Source organism: Chrysemys picta, chromosome 25, assembly GCF_011386835.1.
Source record: "Chrysemys picta bellii isolate R12L10 chromosome 25, ASM1138683v2, whole genome shotgun sequence".
Lineage (NCBI taxonomy): Eukaryota > Metazoa > Chordata > Testudines > Emydidae > Chrysemys > Chrysemys picta.
In genome coordinates this window covers 3,537,634-3,556,794 of record NC_088815.1, presented here as the reverse complement: position 1 = coordinate 3,556,794, position 19,161 = coordinate 3,537,634, and the positions used below count along the sequence as shown (strand labels likewise).

The 19,161-nt window shown below is 59.0% G+C and overlaps 1 protein-coding gene across 3 annotated transcripts in view; it reads right to left on the bottom strand.

Annotated features, from left to right (window-relative positions):
* Nucleotides 1–398: 398 nt before the first annotated feature.
* The window catches only part of MATK (megakaryocyte-associated tyrosine kinase), a 47,096-nt gene continuing 28,333 nt past the window's right edge, over nt 399–19,161 (bottom strand). For 2 of the 3 annotated variants that reach the window (XM_065578345.1, XM_005283797.4), the window contains 12 exons: nt 12,208–12,272; nt 11,233–11,346; nt 10,502–10,617; nt 9,545–9,764; nt 8,189–8,282; nt 7,828–7,893; nt 7,263–7,362; nt 3,654–3,738; nt 3,102–3,175; nt 2,428–2,623; nt 1,621–1,707; nt 399–1,243 (listed from right to left, as the gene is read on the bottom strand). In XM_065578345.1, coding sequence (XP_065434417.1) covers nt 1,061–1,243; nt 1,621–1,707; nt 2,428–2,623; nt 3,102–3,175; nt 3,654–3,738; nt 7,263–7,362; nt 7,828–7,893; nt 8,189–8,282; nt 9,545–9,764; nt 10,502–10,617; nt 11,233–11,346; nt 12,208–12,272 — 1,400 coding nt within the window. In that variant the 3' untranslated portion in view covers nt 399–1,060. The remainder of the gene's footprint in view (nt 1,244–1,620; nt 1,708–2,427; nt 2,624–3,101; nt 3,176–3,653; nt 3,739–7,262; nt 7,363–7,827; nt 7,894–8,188; nt 8,283–9,544; nt 9,765–10,501; nt 10,618–11,232; nt 11,347–12,207; nt 12,273–19,161) is intronic. The other variant, XM_042841398.2, reaches the window with a different exon arrangement.

Here is a 19,161-nt window from a genome sequence, read left to right as displayed (position 1 = left end):
CTTGGCTGCCACCCAGGTGCCAGGTCTGGGGTCAGGTGACACCTAAGGCCAACTGGCAGCTCGGTGAGGGCGAGCCATGCCAAGCTGGAGCTGCTGGCAGCAAGGGGCAGAAGCCCAAAGAGGAACAGGCTGGAGGGAACACCAGCAGCAGGGCTGAGACACTGGCAAGCAGGGGAAGGCTTACTTGACTAACAAGAGTCTGGCTGGAGATCTCCACAAAGGGAAACTGAGGCAAAGGCCGGGCCTGACACCCAGTCGGGCACCCCCTATTACAACGACGCCTTTAGTCACGAAGCTGCTGAGCTAGTTTGGCTGAAGCCATGTTGGTGAATTTTGCCGAATCTCAGCTGGTCCCGATGACTAACGCACAGGCCAGGCAGAGGACAGTGGGACTCTGGTCGTTTTGTGCTGCTGCCACATTTTCAATCATTAAAACATGAGGGAAACACTTGGAAATAAACATCAGTAGGAGCCTCCGGAGAACTGAGTCCAGGTTCCAAGAGCCGGGGAGCAGCACTTCCTCTCCACCACCCTTCTCCCGCCCCAGCCCCAGCCCCAGCGCAGTCCCTGCGCCCTGGAGACGTCCTGGCTACGCTGAACGTTTCCCAGCCTGGCAATGGGCCATTGCGCTGATTGCAAGAGTGTCAAAGGCTCACATGCTCGAGCACCCGCCACAGGAGGGCGCTGCTGGCTTGGCGCAACGGGACACACTCCTCCCGGCTGTCCCTGAGCTGTGGTTTGTGGCAAGTGGACAGGGGGGCATATGGCCACCAGATTGTGATCCAGGGGGCCGTCTGACCAGACTCATCCTGAATGAATCAGAAACCTGGCAGGTCTGGTTCAGAACTGAGCACCCCCCCGGCGTGCATGTACCCACGGGGCACAGGATGCCAGTCTGTTCCCAGCCTGTATGCGCTCTCGGAGAGCTGTGCTCGTGGCAGGGACACGCGAGGGCTGCCAGGGTAAATACGGGCCCTTTGGAACCAGTCTCTCAGCCTCGTGCAGGAGCAGGGAGTCGGCTGTTGCGGCTGTTGCGGCCCTGGGAGCAGAGCCACCAGGGCTAACTGTCCCCTATGTGCTTCAGCTCCTTCTGCAGCTTCTCAGTGAGCTTCTTGAAGGAAGGCCGCTTCCCCGGCTCTATCTCCCAGCAGCTCTTCATCAGGGTGTAGAGGGAGGGCGGGCATTCCTCAGGGGCCTCCATCCGGTACCCCTTCTCCACCATCTCCGTCACTTCCTTCAGAGTCTTGGGGGGGAGAGAGAGAGAGACCTGCTGTGAGATCCCCGGCTCCCTTTCTGCAGAGTAATGCCACGATCCACCCCCCCACCACCCGGGCAGTGCTAAATCCTGCCCACCTCTGTCTGCGTACTCTCACCCACCTCGAGCCCCCATCTCCCCCTGTGACACAGCCACTCCTGCTGCACGGCTGCTCCCCACGGCAGCTCCGTGCCCCACGGAACAGCTGCTCTCCACGGCGCTGGTGTGCTCATGCTTCCCCCACGCCCAGGCACTTGGCATTAGCAAGACCTGAGAAATCTGGTTTAACTGGATCCTTGTGCCATCCAGGCCTTAGCCCAGGGGTGGCAGGAGCCAGCCGGCCCCGGCCCAGGGGGAGCACTCACCATCTTGGAGTAGGGCGCCCGGCCGTAGGAGAACAGTTCCCACAGGAGGATCCCGTAGCTCCAGACGTCCGACTTGGTTGAGAATTTCTGCAGGGAATGTGAGGAAGGTGACGCCGCAGCAGGCAGCCACAAAGCCGCGCAGGGCTGGTGACCCAGGCCAGGGATGGGGGGCAGGAGCCTGTATCCCGCCTGGTGAACGGCCTCGCCCCATTTCTGGGTGCTCCCGGGAGAGTGGCAGGGCCACACACTGGGGGATGGGCCCTTTGCAGAGAATCTCCTTGGCCCTGGCTCTAGTGTAACTAGATCTGGGTCTGTAACCAGATGTGACACAGCTGGCTCCACACAGGGCTGGTGCAGGGCTCGTCCCCACGGCAGCCCAGCAGGTGTCGCTTTGCCAGAGGCCCAGGCTGGCTCTTGGGTGTCTCCATGGAACCGGTTTCCCGGCTCCGCCTTGCTCCCTGTTCTCTGTGCACTAGCAATCCCAGGATGCATTGCCACGCTGGTGCCACTCTGCACACGTGTCCCTGGGCACTTCGCCCCCTGCTGAGGCACGACGGGACAGCTGCCCGGATTCTCCCAGAATGCACTGAGACGAAGCCGGCGAGGCAGCGTGGGGGATGCTCAGGCACAGGGAGACGCGCAGCTGCACGGGCACCACCCAAGCGCATTGCTGTACCAGGGTCAGACGCGGGTGTCACGGCCTGTGACAAATCTCACTTGGGCTTGCCAAGATGATCTGAAGGGCGGGAGCCCTGCGAAGGCAGGGCTGCGCCGAGTGGCCCTGCCAGTCCCCTCCCCCTCACTCACATTATTTTTCAGGGCCTCCGGAGCCGTCCACTTGACCGGCAGCTTGGTGTCGTCTACGCCTTTCGGGTCCACCTTGGCCAAGCCGAAGTCACTCACTTTGGCCACGTTCTCCTCTGAGATCAGGATGTTGCGGGCAGCAAGATCCCTGTGCACCAGCTTCTTGGACTCCAGGTAGTCCATCCCCTGGGAGATGTCCCTGCACGGCGTGGGCAGCCAAAACCAAGGGCACCGGGTGCATGGGGGGAGAAGGGATCAGCTCTATTCAGTGCCCATCTCCACACCTAACCGCCACCTCCGAGCCACAGACATGCACTTAGCCCCTCACTAAAGAGGACGACTCTTTGCTGCAGCCTGCCTGGGGCGTGCCATCCCTTTGCAACCTGAATAAGAGCATAACCTAACCCCAGCCTCCGACCTGTGCAGGGCCCAGCTCCACCACTGACTCACTGTGTGGCCCTGGGCAAATCACTTTCCCTTTGGGAAGTGGGGACAATAGCTGGGGCCTGCCTCCCTAGGGAAATGTGAAGCGCTTTAGATTCTCTAGGGGACAGAAGGCAAGGAAAGGGGCCACCTGTGATGAGGGTGGCCTTAGACAAGGCTTGTCCTGACTGCAAGGACAGAATTATCCCCTGCTTGGAGCATCCGGGCCACTGGGGGAAAGGTGCAGGACTCACAGGGCGAACTGGATGAGTTGCTTGGGCTGGAGGACGGATCTGCCGCGTGTCCGCAGGAAGTTGACCAGGTTCCCCTGCCGGAGGAGAGAGAAACACTTCTCAGAACCTGTCGCCTCTTGCATTAGCGAAAGGTTCTGCGCGGCCAGCCCCAGTGACAGGAGCCCTCTGGCCCGCTAGCGCCGCCCCCCAGCCATGCCTCCTCCCTGAAGAGCCTCCTTACTGCCCCATCTGCAGGATGAGCTGGGGGAACGGTCTCCAAGGCCCAGTCAGTCCCTGGCCTCTCTGCGGGGGTTGGGTTTGCAACGGGGCCTATTCCCCGCGAACCGCCCTGGGACCCACCATCTACCCGGAGAGGAAGGGTTTCCAGTCCCTGCGGAACCAGGCCGGATCTGACCCTGCGGCCTAGCCGTGAACCGCTCTCCAGGCCAGGCCCCAGCCCCTGCGTGCCCGGGGGAGAGGGGTGCTGGAGAGGCGTCTCTGGGGCAAAGGGCCGGTCGGGGACCCTGGTTTGCTCTGATGCAGCTGGGGAGGCTGGGCCTGCGACGGTCTCACCTTGCTCATGTACTCCATGACGATATAGAGGCCGTTGTGCAGGATCACGCCCAGCAGCCGCACCAGGTTTTTGTGACGGACCTTCCTGGAGGAGGGAATGGCCGCGTCAAGGAAACGCCCGTCCAGTGCCGGGCCGGGGGGAGGGCTCTAACTACATGTGGTATGCACACTGAGAGAGCCCCTGGTTGTGAGGGAGGGGGACACAAGGGAACCCCCCCCCCACACACACACACACGCACAGCCCCTGGCCTGCAAGGGGGGGGCAAGGGGAATACACAAACACACACCCAGCCCCTGTCCTGTGAGGGAGAGGGACACAGGGAATTGGGCTGCAAGGGAGGGGGCACAGGGAATACACACACACACACACATGCAATCACAATCACACACATACACCCAGCCCCTGGCCTGCAAGGGAGGGGGGCATGGGGAATACACAAAGACACACCCAGCCCCTGTCCTGTGAGGGAGAGAGACACAGGGAACCCCTCCCCCCCCCCCCACACACACACCCAGCCTCTGGCCTGCGAGGGAGAGAGACACAGGGAACCCCTCCCCCCCCCCCCCCCCCCCACACACACAGCCTCTGGCCTGCGAGGGAGAGGACACAGGGAACCCCTTCCCCCCCCCCCCCCCACCCAGCCTCTGGCCTGCGAGGGAGAGGACACAGGGAACACATGTAACCCACACACTTCCTGAGTGTGGGGTTCTGTCCCATCTAGTGGCACCGAGACCACTTAGAGAGAGAGAAAACGAGTCTCCCCTACAGCCTTAGCTACCAGCCAGTTGACTCTTAGCTCACGCGGTAGCAGCTCATGCCCTAAGATCCCCGGTTCAATCCTGCCCACCACCAACGAAGGTCTGTCAGCGTTACACACACACAACAAACGCTGAGCTGCTACAGCCGAATTCTGCACTGCAGGGGGGACTCTGCAGCGGGCTCCCTGGCGTGCGACTGCAGCCCTTGTTCTCGGTGGGGTGAGAACCCTTCAGACTCAAGGGGTGTCGTTAAAGGGAACCCACACACAGCGGTTGAGTCAGAGGACACCGGGCCCAGCAAACCTCCCAGATGTCTCTTCCTATTTAGGGATAAGCCCAGTTCACCCTGCCCTGCGTACGAAAGGCGACGTGGCATTCCTCGGACTAACCGCTGGACGCAGTCACTCCACACCGGGCCAGCTCTGGGTTTTTACAGGGCCTGGACCTTCTGCCAAGCTGTGCACCGTGCAGGGGAGGCCACCCATGGGGAGTTTGGGGGCTGCTAATGCTTGTGGGGGCCCCCACCTGGGCTAAGCTGCCTGCACTGGGGGTAGCTGAACCCCTTGTCCTAGCCATCAGAGCCCTCCACAATTTACCCCACCCACAAACTCGCCTGTCTGCTCTGCCAGCAATGGGAGGGGGGCACAGGGCACCATCGCCTGGCTCCCCAGCAAGCACCCTGGTCCTTCCCTCTCACAGGAAAAGCTGCCAGTCAAAACCTGCAAAGCCACCACTTCCCCCTCCTCCAACCCACTCGCTGTGGCCCCTACAGGCCACTGCTCCGCAGGGGCCGACGTGTGACTGCTGCTCCCACCAGCTCGGCAGGGTGCACATAGCTAATCTGTAGGGAAAGACCCTCTTCGTTCTATTACCCGCCCCACACTCCCACACCCCCACATGGAGACCTGTTGGCAGTGCCCCCCGCAGCTCCCTGCTGCTCTCGTCCCCCTGCTAGGGCTTGTCTCTTACACTCGGAGCTCTTCCCACAGTAGGATTGCCAATTTTCTAATCCCACAAAACCGTATACCCTGCCCCACCCCTTCTCTGAGGCCCTGCCCATGCCCCGCCCCTACTGTGGGGGCCCACCCCCCACTCGCTCCATTCCCCCTCCCTCCGTCACTCGCTCTTCCCCACCCTCACTCACTTTCACCAGGCTGGGGCAGGGGGTTGGGTTGCGGGAGGGGGTTGCGGGCTCTGGGGTGGGGCCGGGGATGAGGGGTTTGGGGTGCAGGCTCTGGGCTGGGCCAGGGGGTTGGGGTGTGTGGGGGTGAGGGCTCTGGCCGGGAGTGGGGCTGGAAATGAGGGGTTTGGGGTGCAGGAAGTGGCTCCATGCTGGGCCAGGGAGTTGGGGTGCGGGGGTGGTGGTGTGGGGTCCCAGAGGCGCTTACCACAGCTCCAAGGAAGCAGCCGCCAGGTCCCTGTGGCCTTTAGGCACATGGGCGGTCAGGCGGCGCTGTGCAATGCGCTCTGCCTTCCCAGCCAATGAGAGCTGTGGAGCCGGTACTCGGGGTGGGGGCAGTGGAGCCTCCCTGGCTACCCCAGCACCTAGGGGCCGCAGGGACCTGGCGGCTGCTTCCGAGAGCAGCGTGGAGCCAGGGCAGGTAGGAAGCCTGCCTTAGCCCTGGGCCCCCGCTGTGCTGCTGACCGGACATTTCACAGCCCAGTTGGTGGTGCTGACCGGAGCCATCAGGGTTCCTTTTGGACCAGGCGTTCCAGTCGAAAACCGGACACCTGGGAACCCTGTCCTACAGTCACAGATCTTACGGGCAGAAGGGACCATTCTGATTAGAGCACAGGCCTGAGAGCCTCGCCCAGTCAGTCCTGCATCCAGCCCATACCTTGTGGCTGAGCTAGAAAGACACATCCAGCCCTGATTTAAAGACTGCAGGAGATGGAGAGTCTGCCGCATCCTTGGCAAGTTATTCCAATGCTTCACTAACCCCACTGGCTTACTGCTAGTCTAGCAAGTTTTCTCTTCGGGCAGGGGCTGTCCCTCACTACGTGTTTGTCCAGTGCCCTCATGGGGGGGCTCTGGCCAGATGGAGGCCATCACAATATAATGTAAAAAGGAGTCAGAATCATATTGAAATCACAGTCACTGTAAATTATTAGTAATTATTACTGAGGTTCATTATGAAAACACACAATCTCGCTCACAAACACACACAGCTCCCAGTCTCACAGAGGAACGCCAGCTCTTCACAAGGCATGTTTGCTGGTCTAGCTACGCCCTTGTGCTAGCCCAGTGGGGTACAGAGAGGTCTTCCGGTGGGGAGGGGGTGTCGACTCATCTAGATCAGTGTTTCTCAACCTGGGCATCAGGACCCCCAGGGGGTCGCGGGACAGCTTTAGGGGGGTTGAAAGTGCAGGGCCAGTGTAAGGGTGTGGCCAACAGGGCAGTTGCCTGGGGCCTCACATCACAGGGGGCCCCACAAAACTAAGTTACATGCTTCAGCCCTGGGAGACGGGGCTCGGGCCTCAGGCTCCGGAAAGGGCTGCAGTAGTCTGGAAAGGTTGAGAGCCATGGTGCTAGACCAGCAAAGCGCGCCTACACGCTGGCCAAACCGCACTTTCGTCAGCGTAGCTTATTCCAGCCCCCTCCCCTCCGCCCCCCGTTAGATAAGCTCTCCTAGTACAGCGGCTTAGCCCCCCGAGCAACACAGCTCTACCAGCACAAGTCTGCATGTCGGCCTGCTCTCCATCTCCCACGCACAGCCCCCAGCAGGATCCCTGCATGCTCGGTCATCCCCTGCAGGCTGCCCGTGCCCCTGCTCCCTGCCCGCAGGGGAATCCGGCAGAGCACCGGGGGGCAGCGCAGGGAGCGCCCGCCCAGCCTCCTGGCTCACTTACGTCATGGCAGCGGTCTCAGCGAGAAAGGCCTGGGCGGTGACGTCGCACTTGATGTTCTTCACGGCCACTTTCTGCCCCATGTAATCTCCCTGCAGGACGGCTGCGGGGGTGGGGAGAGAGGGTGGTCAGGTGCCAAGCGGGCGGCCACACCCCGGCGAGGGGGAAATGGAAGCAGGGTCTGGGACAGGGAGGGCACAGCTCTGAGTAGCCCATCCACATCTGGAGGAGGTGAAGGGAAGGGGGGGGCGACTCCAAGGGCGAGTCCCACCTGGGGGGGTCCATCATGGGGTGGCTCCTAGGGGCCTGGTATGCACGTCCGCATGATAACTATCCCCCCAGTCCATCCCAGCCGTGAGGCCCTCTCTGCTTAGCCCCCCATGGCTCCCACTGGGCATGCTGATGGGAGCAAGGGGGTGTGCCCAGCGTTGCCCGGCTGTATAGAGGGACTCAGCCGCCAGGGCTGCCCACCCAGCCTGCTCCCCAGAGCTCAATCCGTGCACTGGGTGGGCAGGGCCTCATGCCACCTCAGGATCCACCCCCTGCCTGGACCGACCCGAGCACTCACCTCCGAATTCTCCTTCCCCAATCTTGTCTCCCAGTGTGAGGTGCTGCAGTTTCAGTAACCAGCCGGCTGCAGGCGAGAGGACAGTGGCTAGTTACAAGGGGCAGAGCTGGGTCTTCCCCCCACGTCAGGCCTAACCCCGATCGAGGCCCCTCCGTGAGTTGAGTGCGAGTTTCACACCCCATAAGCTCCACCCAGCTCAGCCCCGGCAATGGGCTTCCTTGGCCGGAGCTCCCAGCTCTGTCACTCGAGAACGTTGGACCCTGGGGATTTTACCTTCCCCCCCAAAGTCCCAGCCACTTGCCCTAGTGTCCCCATCCTCCTTCACTCCCCACCCTGCAGTCTGCAGACAGATCCCTCATACCCTTGGCCAGCTCCTCCTCAGCAGACTTCATGCCGGGCTTTGGTTTGGGTTTTACCAGCTTGGTGCAGATGGCCCCCTGGTCCTTCATATAGTGCTGCAGACAGACAGACGGAGTTACTCAGGCTCACAGCTGCTGCCCAGTAAACCTGCTGCACCCTACAGCACAGCGTTATGTCAGCCCTACCGGGCTGCTCCGGCCCAGGGTGCCTCTGCCACTGAGACCCGCCAGAGAGAGCAGGACTGGCAGCCCAGCGGGTCCCATACCACCCTCCCCACTCTGCAATGGAGCTGGAGCGGCTTACTGTGCCGGAGTCTGGGCTGCTCCCTGCCATTCCCTGCAGGGGGCGTTGTTGAGACTCTGTGTTTGTGCGTGCGCACGCGCAGCAGACCCCAGTGACGGTGAAAGGGAGCTGGGATGAGCTCAGCCAGTAGGGGGCGCTGTACAGCCAGGACAGCTCCTCTCCTAGCCCCGCCCCCACTGGGAATGCGCTGCCACCCGCCCAGGCCAAGTCCCTACCAAGCTCTCTAACCCAGAGCAGGAAGACAAGACTGGCCTGGCCTGGCCAACAGGGCCTTGGCCAAGACTGCAGGAGACCTGGGTTTGATTCCTGGCTCAGCCACTAGTGCTCTTGGGCAAGTCACTGAATGTGCCCATCTGTCAATGGAGATCTGCCCCCTGCCACCCGGTGGGGCTGGGCATAGGCAAAACGGCTCAGGATTGGCACATGGGACTCCTGAGGGCTATTCCCAGCTCTGTGGCTGATTCACTGTGCAACCAGGAGTAGGCCACTTCCCTGTTTCTCTGTTTCAGTTTCTCTGCCTGTTAGGTAGGGATAAAAATACATCGCTGCTTCGCAGGGCAGGGCTTATTCCCCAAATGTGGGTGTCAGCAGCCCTGGGCTGGGAAGTCATGCAGAAGGCCTGAGGATGACTGTTAAGAAATAGCAGATTCCACTTCCTTCCGCCGGGTTTTAGCAGCATCTATATTTAGATCGGGCGGTTTTGGCTGACAGCTGCCGCGCAGCCTGGGAACAGAGCACTGAGAAGATAGGGAGGGGCCAGCTGGGCAGTGACCTTCTCCCGGGGCTGTTGGTCTCAGAGGGGGTGGGGAGGTGGGCGGTTGGCTGGATGCAGTGCAGGAGCAGCTCGCCCACCACCCACCGCCCCCTCCCCGGGATGGAGCATCTGCTTGTCTAGGTTCTTATGCAGCCCCGGAGCTGAGCCCGGGTGCAGGTGGGCCTGATGCTTTCGCTCTGGTTAGTTTCTTTGCCCAGTGGAGCCCCCTATTGACTCCAGGGAGCTGTGCCTGCACCAGTTGCCACGGGGGGCTGGGACCCTGGGTAGGCGCCCGCTGACCTCGATCATGTCAATGAGGTTGTAGAAGGAGATGGAAGCATCGATGCTCAGCTGGTTCTCCTGGTAGATGACGCGGTAGTGGATGACCTCCTTGCCGAAGCTGACGCACAGCACGTAGTCCCCGGGGTGCCGGATGGACTCCCGCACCAGGAAGAGCCCGTCCTCAGGGGGCTGGAGCGCCTGCACGGCCTCCACACCGGAGATCTTCCCGTGGAACCAGCTGGGGGACAAGGAGGAGAGGGCGCCTGAGAGGAAACATACTACACGCGCTAGGGAACCGACCCCAGCTCCGCACATGAGCAGTATGGTGGAGACCCCTGCACCCCTCACCCCTCCCCATCCCGGGAAGTGCGGGGAAGGGGCGCGGGGTGAGCTGCTCCTGCACTACATCCAGCCAACCGCCCACCTACCCACCCCCTCTGAGTGCCACGCTAGAGACCAACAGCCCCAGGAGAAGGTCACTGCCCAGCTGGCCCCTCTCCCAGCCAAAGCAGGGCTGACCCCTGCTCGCTCCAGTCTGGTGGGGAAGGCACTCCAGGGGAGGCCCACGTAGCCAGACATCCAGCCTGTGGCTAGGGCCAATCCTTGATGCTTTGGGGGAAGGGCAAAAAGCACCCACAATGCACCTGGCCAACCCCATGCAGCTGACTATGGAGCGGGGAATATCCCCTTCCTGACCCCTGCAGTGACCAGCACGCGGCCTGAAACCTGAGATTCGAGCTACCCCTACATCAGCCAGTAGAGCTGTAAAATGACCCGGTCTCCCCCCTTACTAGACGTGACCTGAGCCATGGCAAGGCCCACGGCCAGGGCATGGCGTTAACTCCCAGGTGCTCTGGGTGGCTGTGGGTGCCAGCTGACCTCAGCCAAAAGTGGGAAGGAAATCGGTCTCCTTCATAACACGAGCGCACCCCATACCACAGTGCTGGCGCTGCCAGCGGGCTCGGCCGTACTCACGGCATCAGGCTGAGCTTGGGGTCGACGCGGATGGCTTCGCGCTCCCGCACCGAGCTGGCCGAGAGCAGCCCCTCCTCGCCGGTGTCGTGGTGTTTCGCTTGGTACCAGCCTTTCTGCTGAAGGGGAACGTGGTGGGATCTCAATGCCATTGGCACCTTGGGGGGAGGGGTCTTACTCCCTGGGGGAAGGGACATCTGGAGACAACTCCACTAGCCCACCCCCAGCTCTCCTCGACCCCCGACTCCCTCCACTGGCGGGTTCTCATTGCTGCTCTGATGGGGGGGGGGCAAGGTGGGAAGGGAACGGTGTGGAGGGGCGAGGTCGGGGGGGACGGACGGGGGGGTGGTGCCAGGTGGGATCCTGCCATCCATGCTAAATCAGAGTCTGACCCTGCCGGCTCTATACCCATGCTCCATGGCGTGTGTTACAGCAGCTCCTCGGGGCCCATGCGGCTGGGGGCCAGGCTCTGCACACACATGGCTAAGGAAAGGGGGTCCCTGCCCCACAGAGCCCCCTAGAGGGAGGCAGGGGGCTTTTGCCCCATTGCCAGGAGAACGTGGGCAAGCAGCCGCTGTCCTTTCTGCGGGTCCCTTCACAGGGGTTGCCCTCGGGAGCTGTTCCTCCCCCAGTGCTCGTGCGCCAGGCTGGAGCCAGCCGGCCTGGCCCTCTGGGCTTGTGTCCCGTGCCCTGCGCCCAGCGTTCCCCATATGCCTCCGCGCCGCCCGGCTCACCTCGCAGACCTTGACGATGGTGACGATGTCGCCCTTGCGGAAGGCGAGCTCGTGGGCTTTGGGCTTGGTGTGGTCGTGCTTGGTGATGCACTGCGTTCCCGGCAACCAGCGTTTCTGTGGCAACAGGGGGTGGCATCAGGGCAGCTGGCAACAAGCCAGGGCTCCCCCCTCTTCCCCTGGCAGCTAGACACGAGACTGTCGCCCCTCCAGGTGGGTGTAAGGGGCACGCTCTAGAGGCTGGCTGAACCCCCTGCAGGACTGCAAGGGCGAGACAGGCACCTCCGCGCTGTGACTTTGGGGCACTCCCCACCCGAGCTGCACAGCTGATCAATGGGCCAAGCAGGTATGACACAATGCCAGGTATTGCCGGGCAAACAGGTGCCAACTAGGCAATGGCAGAGGGGCATGCAGGCGCTGTAGGTTAGCTAGGAAGACAAGCAGTGTCATGGCAGATGGGATCAGCTCCCCCAGTGCCAGCTGCTGCAGGAGAAGGGCCGCGTAGCCCCATTAAGGGACAACGGGACAATTATCTTGGCCCATGGTGGAAGGTTCTTCCTTGCTGGCCCCAGGCAGATAGTGGCTGGTTTATGCCTTGGAGCTCAAGAGAATAGATCAGACCCTGGCACCGGGGGTCCATGAAGGAGGAGTGGAGGGGCTAGGCCCCCCATGCATTTGGAGATGGTCCCAGGGCACAGCCCAGCCCAAGGGCAGTGAGTGGGTGAAGGAGAGGAGGGGAGACCTGCGAGTGCATGGGGGGAGGGAGTTAGCGGGATTTCACCTTGGGGTGTCACATTCAGTGACCAGTGGTGCCTGCACAATCTGCCCCCCTGTGTGGCTGTGTTCCCCAGGCTGCCCATTTGCATGGGCTCATGCACACTACAGGCACCCGGGTCTGAAAATCCAGCCCTCCAGGAAAGAGAAAGTCAGCCACGCTCCAGGGGCCCTGCGAGGGCTGGAGCAGCCTGCACCACTTACTGTTGACATGCTGCCTGGCTCATCAGCGCATCCACAGCTGCTCTGGGGAATCCAGCAGCAATCACCTGGGAGGAGACAGAAACGGCCATTGGTCTCTGGGCTGCAGAGAAGGAAGGACCGCAGGGGCCAACCCTGTCTCCACTCTGTTGGGGTTTTCTTGTTCAAAGAGAAACTGTCAAGCAAACATTAGAACAGCTGCTGCGCTCCACCCCAGAAGCAGCTGCCTTTAGTCTGGGGTGAACTGATTCCCACTGTGTCGTGCAGGTGTGAAGAGCTTTGGGATCCTTCGAGGTGTCGACATGGGCAATTATATGTCACTGTTATTATTAGCAAGGCATTTTCCCCTCAGCACCACAACTGCCCGTGAGTGTCAGTGTGAAGAGGTGTGTTCACACCTGGCAGGTCTGAGCTGAAGGTGTTTATGGTGACAACCGTGAGCCAGCGTCTGACCCAACACTGGGTAAGGTTGTAGCAAGATGCTGATCTTTGTGACAAATGATCACATGGCCTAACACGAGCCTGGTAAACTGTCCAGCCACCATCACACAAGGTCCTTTCAGACCAAGATGTGGTCCCTCTTCAGCTCCTTCCCGCTGACAGCCTCCAAACACATCCCAATCATCCCTTCATTACCCTCAGCCCCTCCTGGGCCTCCCCAAGACGGCAGCATCCCGGCTTTGCAGCAGGATTCTCAGGCGCTCGGCTCTGGCCCATCTCTGATCCCACTGAAGGCACTGGGCGGCTTCTCCCTGAGGCCAGCTGGGAGCACTTGGGAGAAGCCCCCGCCCCTCCCCCCCGAGCTGTCTTGCCCAAGGCCACCCAGCAAGTCAGTGGCAGAACCAAGACTAGGACCCAGAAGTCCTGCCCCCCTGGTCCCTCTGCTGTCCCCACAAGGTCACATGCTTTCCTAGAGCCCGGACTAGACGTGATGAGCCAGGACTCCCCTGCCCTGCTCTAACCACTAGGTCGTAGAGTTTAAAGGCAGAAGGGACCCCCAGGCCATCCAGCCTGACTTCCTGGAGATCACAGGCCCCCACCCCCACCCAGCCCCCGCACACTGATCCAACAACTGAAACGAGACCAAGGTATTACAGCCCACAGGAAACTAGACTGGTCTGTGCCACAGACACAGGACAGGAGGGGCCGAGGGGCCCCAGTGCCCGAGGCCCCCGCAATGGCAGGGAAATGAGTGAGAGAGACCCAGAGAACCCTGACAAGTGACCCGCACCCCCACGCTGCAGAGGCAGGCGAACCGTCCCCCCTCCCCTCCCAAGGTCACCGCCAGCCTGACCTGGGGCAAAATTCCTCCCTGACCCACACTGGGCGATGGGTTAGTCCCTGGGCATGGGAGTAAGGGCCAGCCAGCCAAGCACCTAGCTAGAGAGAACATCCAGTGCCACCTCGGAGCCCTGCCCCTCCCCATCCAGTGCCACCTCGGAGCCCTGCCCCTCCCCATCCAGTGACCCGGCCCCAGCCCTGCCCCTCCCCGTCCAGTGTCACCTCGGAGCCCTGCCCCTCTCCATCCAGTGACCCAGCCCAGCCCAGCCCTGCCCCTCCCCATCCAGTGACCCGGCCCCAGCCCTGCCCCTCCCCGTCCAGTGCCCCCTCGGAGCCCTGCCCCTCCCCATCCAGTGACCTGGCCCAGCCCTGCCCCTCCCCATCCAGTGCCACCTCGGAGCCTTGCCCCTCCCCATTCAGTGACCCAGCCCAGCCCTGCCCCTCCCCATTCAGTGCCACTTCGGAGCCCTGCCCCTCCCCATCCAGTGACCCGGCCCAGCCCTGCCCCTCCCCATCCAGTGCCACCTTGGAGCCCTGCCCCTCCCCATCCAGTGACCCAGCCCAGCCCTGCCCCTCCCCATCCAGTGCCGCCTCAGAGCCCTGCCCCTCTCCATCCAGTGACCCGGACCAACCCTGGCCCTTCCCGTCCGGTGAACCGGCCCAGCCCTGGCCCTCCCCGTCTGGTGACCCGGCCCAGCCCTGGCCATCCCTGAGGCTTCAGAGGAAGGAGATAAAAAACCTCACCACCAGTCCAGCCCTGTATGTGGGTGTATGCGGGGGTGGGGGTCACTGCAGGTGGCCAGCTGAAACCCAGACGCATGAACATTTAGGAACTTAGGAAGAAAAACAGAAGTGGCCCCAGAGCTGCTGGGCCCTGCCCCCACCTGGGCTCACACACTCTTTCCCTTTTCTCATTTCTGGGCGGGTCAGTTCTGTGCATGGGAGGAGGGTGTGGAGCCCCTTGCACATCTCTTACATGTCCCCTTCCCAGCTCAGACCATGCCGATGAACTTTTCCCTAGAAACCCACCTCCCAGAACGAGCAGGTTTTTTTTCCTTTCAAGAAACCTTTTCCTTCCGTAACTGGTCACAGCCAGGCACTCAGGGCTTCACTGCGAGCTGTCGGCAGTGCAGTCACAGAGGGCCCTGTCTACACAGCAACTAGACCCCCGCGGCTGTGTGACAGTGTTGTTTATCCACAGGACACTGCCAGACAACTCAGGCTTGCGGGGTTTGGGCTGAGGGGCTGTTTCACTGCTCTGGGCTCGGCCTGGAGCCCGGGCTCTAGGACCCTGAGAGGTGGAAGGTCCCAGAGCGGAAAATGTGGTTTCACAAGCAACTTTCTGCTTCACACCCCTGAAGCTGCAATTACACCTTCTTTGGTTGCCTTGCTCCAGAGCCAGGGGCGTGAGCACTTAGGCTACCTGGCTGCCAACAAGTGAAGTCTAAAGAGAGCAGATCTGAACCCACGGAATGCTGCAAAGCTGGCAACCCAGCTCCCAAGGTGATGGCCGTGGAATCGGGGCCGTCGGTACAGATTGCTTGTCAAGAATCTGTGTGATCGACACTAGACAGATACAAACTCCCCTGCTGGGAATGCACCTGAGAACCAGCAAGGGGATTATGGTAGACTCTGCCATCTGCTTTAGGGGGATGAGTAAGTATTGTCCCCATTTTGCAGATGGGAAAACTGAGGCACAGTGGGGACTTGTGTAATGTAGCAGGCGCTGTCACTGGCTGAGCTGGGACAGAACTCAGGAGAAGCTGTGCTCAGACTGCTGACCACTCCAATTGGGCCCCGTCTTCTCCTCACAGAAGGGCCCGACGCGCTCACCTCACTCTGCACTGGCAGTGTCCTGTGGCCAGGCAGGAGCAGAGATGGGAAAAGCACCCAGGGCTCCTGACTCCCAGTTCCGGGATGTCATAAGAACGGCAATGGAGGGCCAGACCAATGGGCCAGCTAACCACATACCCTGGCTCTGACAGCAGCCAGTGCCAGGTACTTCTGGGGGAATGAACGGAACAGGCAACTTCAAGTGATCCATCCCATCGTCCAGTCCCAGCTTCCTGCAGTCAGAGGCTATGGACACCCAGAGCATGGGATTGCGGCCCTGACCAGCTTGGCTAATAGTCATTGATGGACTTATCTCCAGGAGCTTTCTAATTCTTTTTTAAACCAAGTTACACCTTTGGCCTTCACAACATCCCCTGGCGACGAGTTCTACAGGTTGACCGGGCATTGAGTAAAAGAGAACTTCCCTAGGTCTGTTTTAAACCTGCTGCCTGTACATTTCATTGGGGACCCCCTGGTTCTTGTGGGATGGGCGGGGTAAATAACACTGTCACATTCTCCAGTTAGCAGGAGAGAGGGTGCCGCAGTGCACTGGGCTGCGGCCACTGGCCTTTCACCATTGTCAGCCACAGTTAAATCCTGCCTTAGAGAGTACAGCAGTGCCATGAGTCCAGTGCTCTTGAGTCTCATATTTCCTCCACAGCAGCTTTCCCTCTTTTAAAGGCAAGTTGGCCTTGTGACTAAGGTAGTAAGTAGGACTCAGGAGCTCTGGGGTCAAATCCTGACTCTGCCACAGATGCCCTCTTTGACCTTGGGAAAGTCACTTACCCCCTGATTTCTCATCTGTGCAATGGAGATAATTGTCTATTTAGACTGTAACTTCAGGGGGGCAGGGACTGTCTCTTAATAAGCAAATACGTGACGTCTAACAATGCCACATTGATCTTGGCTGGGGCATCTGGACGCTGTGGAAATATAAAGAATACATCGGGGTACTAATTTGGCAGTTGAGTCTCTATTGAACAGCTTCCCTCGGTCCCTTGCCAAAGCTCTCCCGGTCATTTCAATGCAGCTAAACACTATGGACCAATTTCTAGCTCATCATCTGGGGGCAGCACAGGCACGCACGCACCATTTGGGGCAACTGGCAGTGCCAGCAGGGAAGGCTGGAGCATCACCTGGTCTGGAGTTACCGTAATGACCAAGAGAGCAGCAGAGAAAGGCAATAATTGCCCTAATTTAATCCCGGCAGGCCAGATGAGGCTGATTAAAGGCCAATCAGAGCAGCCTAAAAACAGAGAAAAACAGCTTGGGAGGTTGAGTGGAGGCAGAGTTTAAACATTGGAAGCTTCAGGCAGCTGGACTTGAATGCTGGGGTCTCAAACTGGGGTTTGCTGGTCTTGTTCTTGTGCTTTGGTGGATGGCCTCTCCCAGCTCTGAGGATGCCGGATAACACTGGAGCCGCTCTCACAAGAGAGAGAAAAACACCTGGGATTTTTGCTTGGATGCAAGCCGGACTCCTGCTGATTGGGCCAGTGGGAGCCCTGCATCTGAGGGTGGGTCAGGCAGAACTGTGACAAGCTGCTGTAACCAACTGCCCTTGCTGGGCCCATGTCACAGGCGGTTGGATGCACCATTTGCCTGAACACTCACACCCCGCCCAGACAACGATTTTGGCAAGTCATTTCTTTTTAAATGGGATCATCCAGGCTCAGCGGAAGGTGAGCTAAGATCCTGCTGCCCAAAGAAGAGGATATCATACTGGGCAAGAGGCGTCACCCCGCCACAGAACTACACTACAGAGAAAATGCAGCTATTTCTCTGAACCAGGGCAGAGTGGGGAAGTCAGCGTGGGCGGTGCTGACACCCTCCTTCTCCTTCGTCTTAGGTCAGCCTGGGAAATCTAGAAGTGACCATTATGATAACACAGACCAGAGAATGGGCCCTGGTGCGTCCGGTATCCAGCCCCCAGCTTGTAGTTGAGCTAGAGGGTATCTTTTAGAAAAACACACCCAGTTTTGATTTTAAGACTCCACCACATACCCTGGCAAGTTGTTCCAATGGTTAATCAGCCTCACTGTTAAACGTTTGCACCTTATTTCTAAACTGAATTTGTCTAGCTTCATCTTCCAGCCATTGGATCTGGCTACAGAAATATCCTGTTTGTAAACCCACAGTAATTCCCTTGACGTTCATGGAGTTATTCCTGATTTATGCTACCATGAGCGGGACTGGATTAAGGCACTAGGCCAGCACCTATGTCTCCAGCTCCTGGAGTCCTGTGATTACATCAGAATGTCAGCTTTAAACAAGTAAGTTTCGAGCCCTGAGAGCAGTGAAGAAAAGATTTAAAATATTTACACTCAGGCCATGATGCAGTGATGTCTGCTGAGAGCCTGAGACCATCACTCTGAGAGGGAGGAACTGCCTCATGCGTTTCAATGGGCTGTTAACTCCAACACCCATGGCTCTGGAGAGCATTGCCAGCTCCACCCTGGCAGTGGTCCATCTGCAGCAGCAGGACAGGAATGCAATGGGCCCAACCCCCCACCAAAGCAGAGAAATATCCACAATCATGAAATTTTTAAAAATAACACGTTGTAAGTTCTTGCCCTTCACCTTCTGGTTTCTGAGCCTTTCACTCACACTCGCTTCATGTTTTCAAGCTTTTCTCCACAGCCGTAAGAGCTAGAAACTTACTTTTTTTGAAAAAAGAAAGCCGAGATTCCCATATATTCACATGACTCCAAGATCTGGGTCTTTAAGAATAACACTAAATGTTGTGAGACTTGAGTTAGTCATAGGTGCTGGGAACACTGGGTTTGTGCCCTGATTATCTCTGTCTTCCCTGTAAAGAAGGGCCGAAAGCTTTTCAAGTTAGAAACGTAAAGCTGTTTTTTTTCTAGAAGACTTGATGGATGACTGGAGAACTGACAGACTCCAAAGAAGCAAAATGTCCTGATGGACTGAGGGGGAAAAGTGATTTTTGTTCACACTTTTTGTTTCTGTTAGTGCTGATTGAACTCGAATGCCTGAGGTTCAGTGCGCCCCACTACCGATCTAATGATGGTCTGAGAATGTGCTCCATTCCCTCTTGGAGTTCTCCAAAGAGACTCCAGCACAAACAGGGGAGACAGTTCTGATATTGCTATACTAAAAGCAAGCCCTTAAAGGACACATCCCCCTCCCGCACCACACACACACACACACACAGATCTGCTATATAAAGAAGCAAAAAAGGCAGGGTGGGGAACACAGTCCTAATTTCTTCTCCCCTTTGCAGGTCACCTATAAAACGTCCCTGGGTGTGTACAAACCCAAACCAGCACTGCACATCTGGAAGAGGGAGCAGCAGGACATAGTTTCCCCCGTTGGATTCATACACTGGCACCTTAAGGTGACAAACCCACCCCTTTTTCATTTCCAGGAGGCCAAGCTATGGGTCTCCTGCATCCGAGCTGCAGGGGGGTAGGGGATAAAAATAGCAGCATCTCTTCAGCTGAGCACGTGGGAGGTCTTTTTGAGTTTGTTTAAAGAAATGTTCCTGCAGATGAGGTGATAGCAGCCCCTCTTCTTCCTCTTTTGGGGGGTGAGTCACAGTCATTTCTGGGCAGCACAAGTGGCAGAACAGAGTGGGTTTTCTTTGTAATCTCAAGGATCGGAATCTTTATTGCACCAGACCCTACTAACACTTCCTTGTTGCCCGCTATAAAATGAAAAGCACCAGGAAGAGATGACTGCAGATCTTTCAAGGCTAAAAATAAGCACCAGGTGGCGATTTGTTCATTTCAGAGGCAACATTTGACCTAGAAACAGTGTGGGTGTCTTTGTTGCGACCGTCTGTTCCTTAGTCATTTTAGCGCCTTTAAGTTCCTGTGAAAAGCG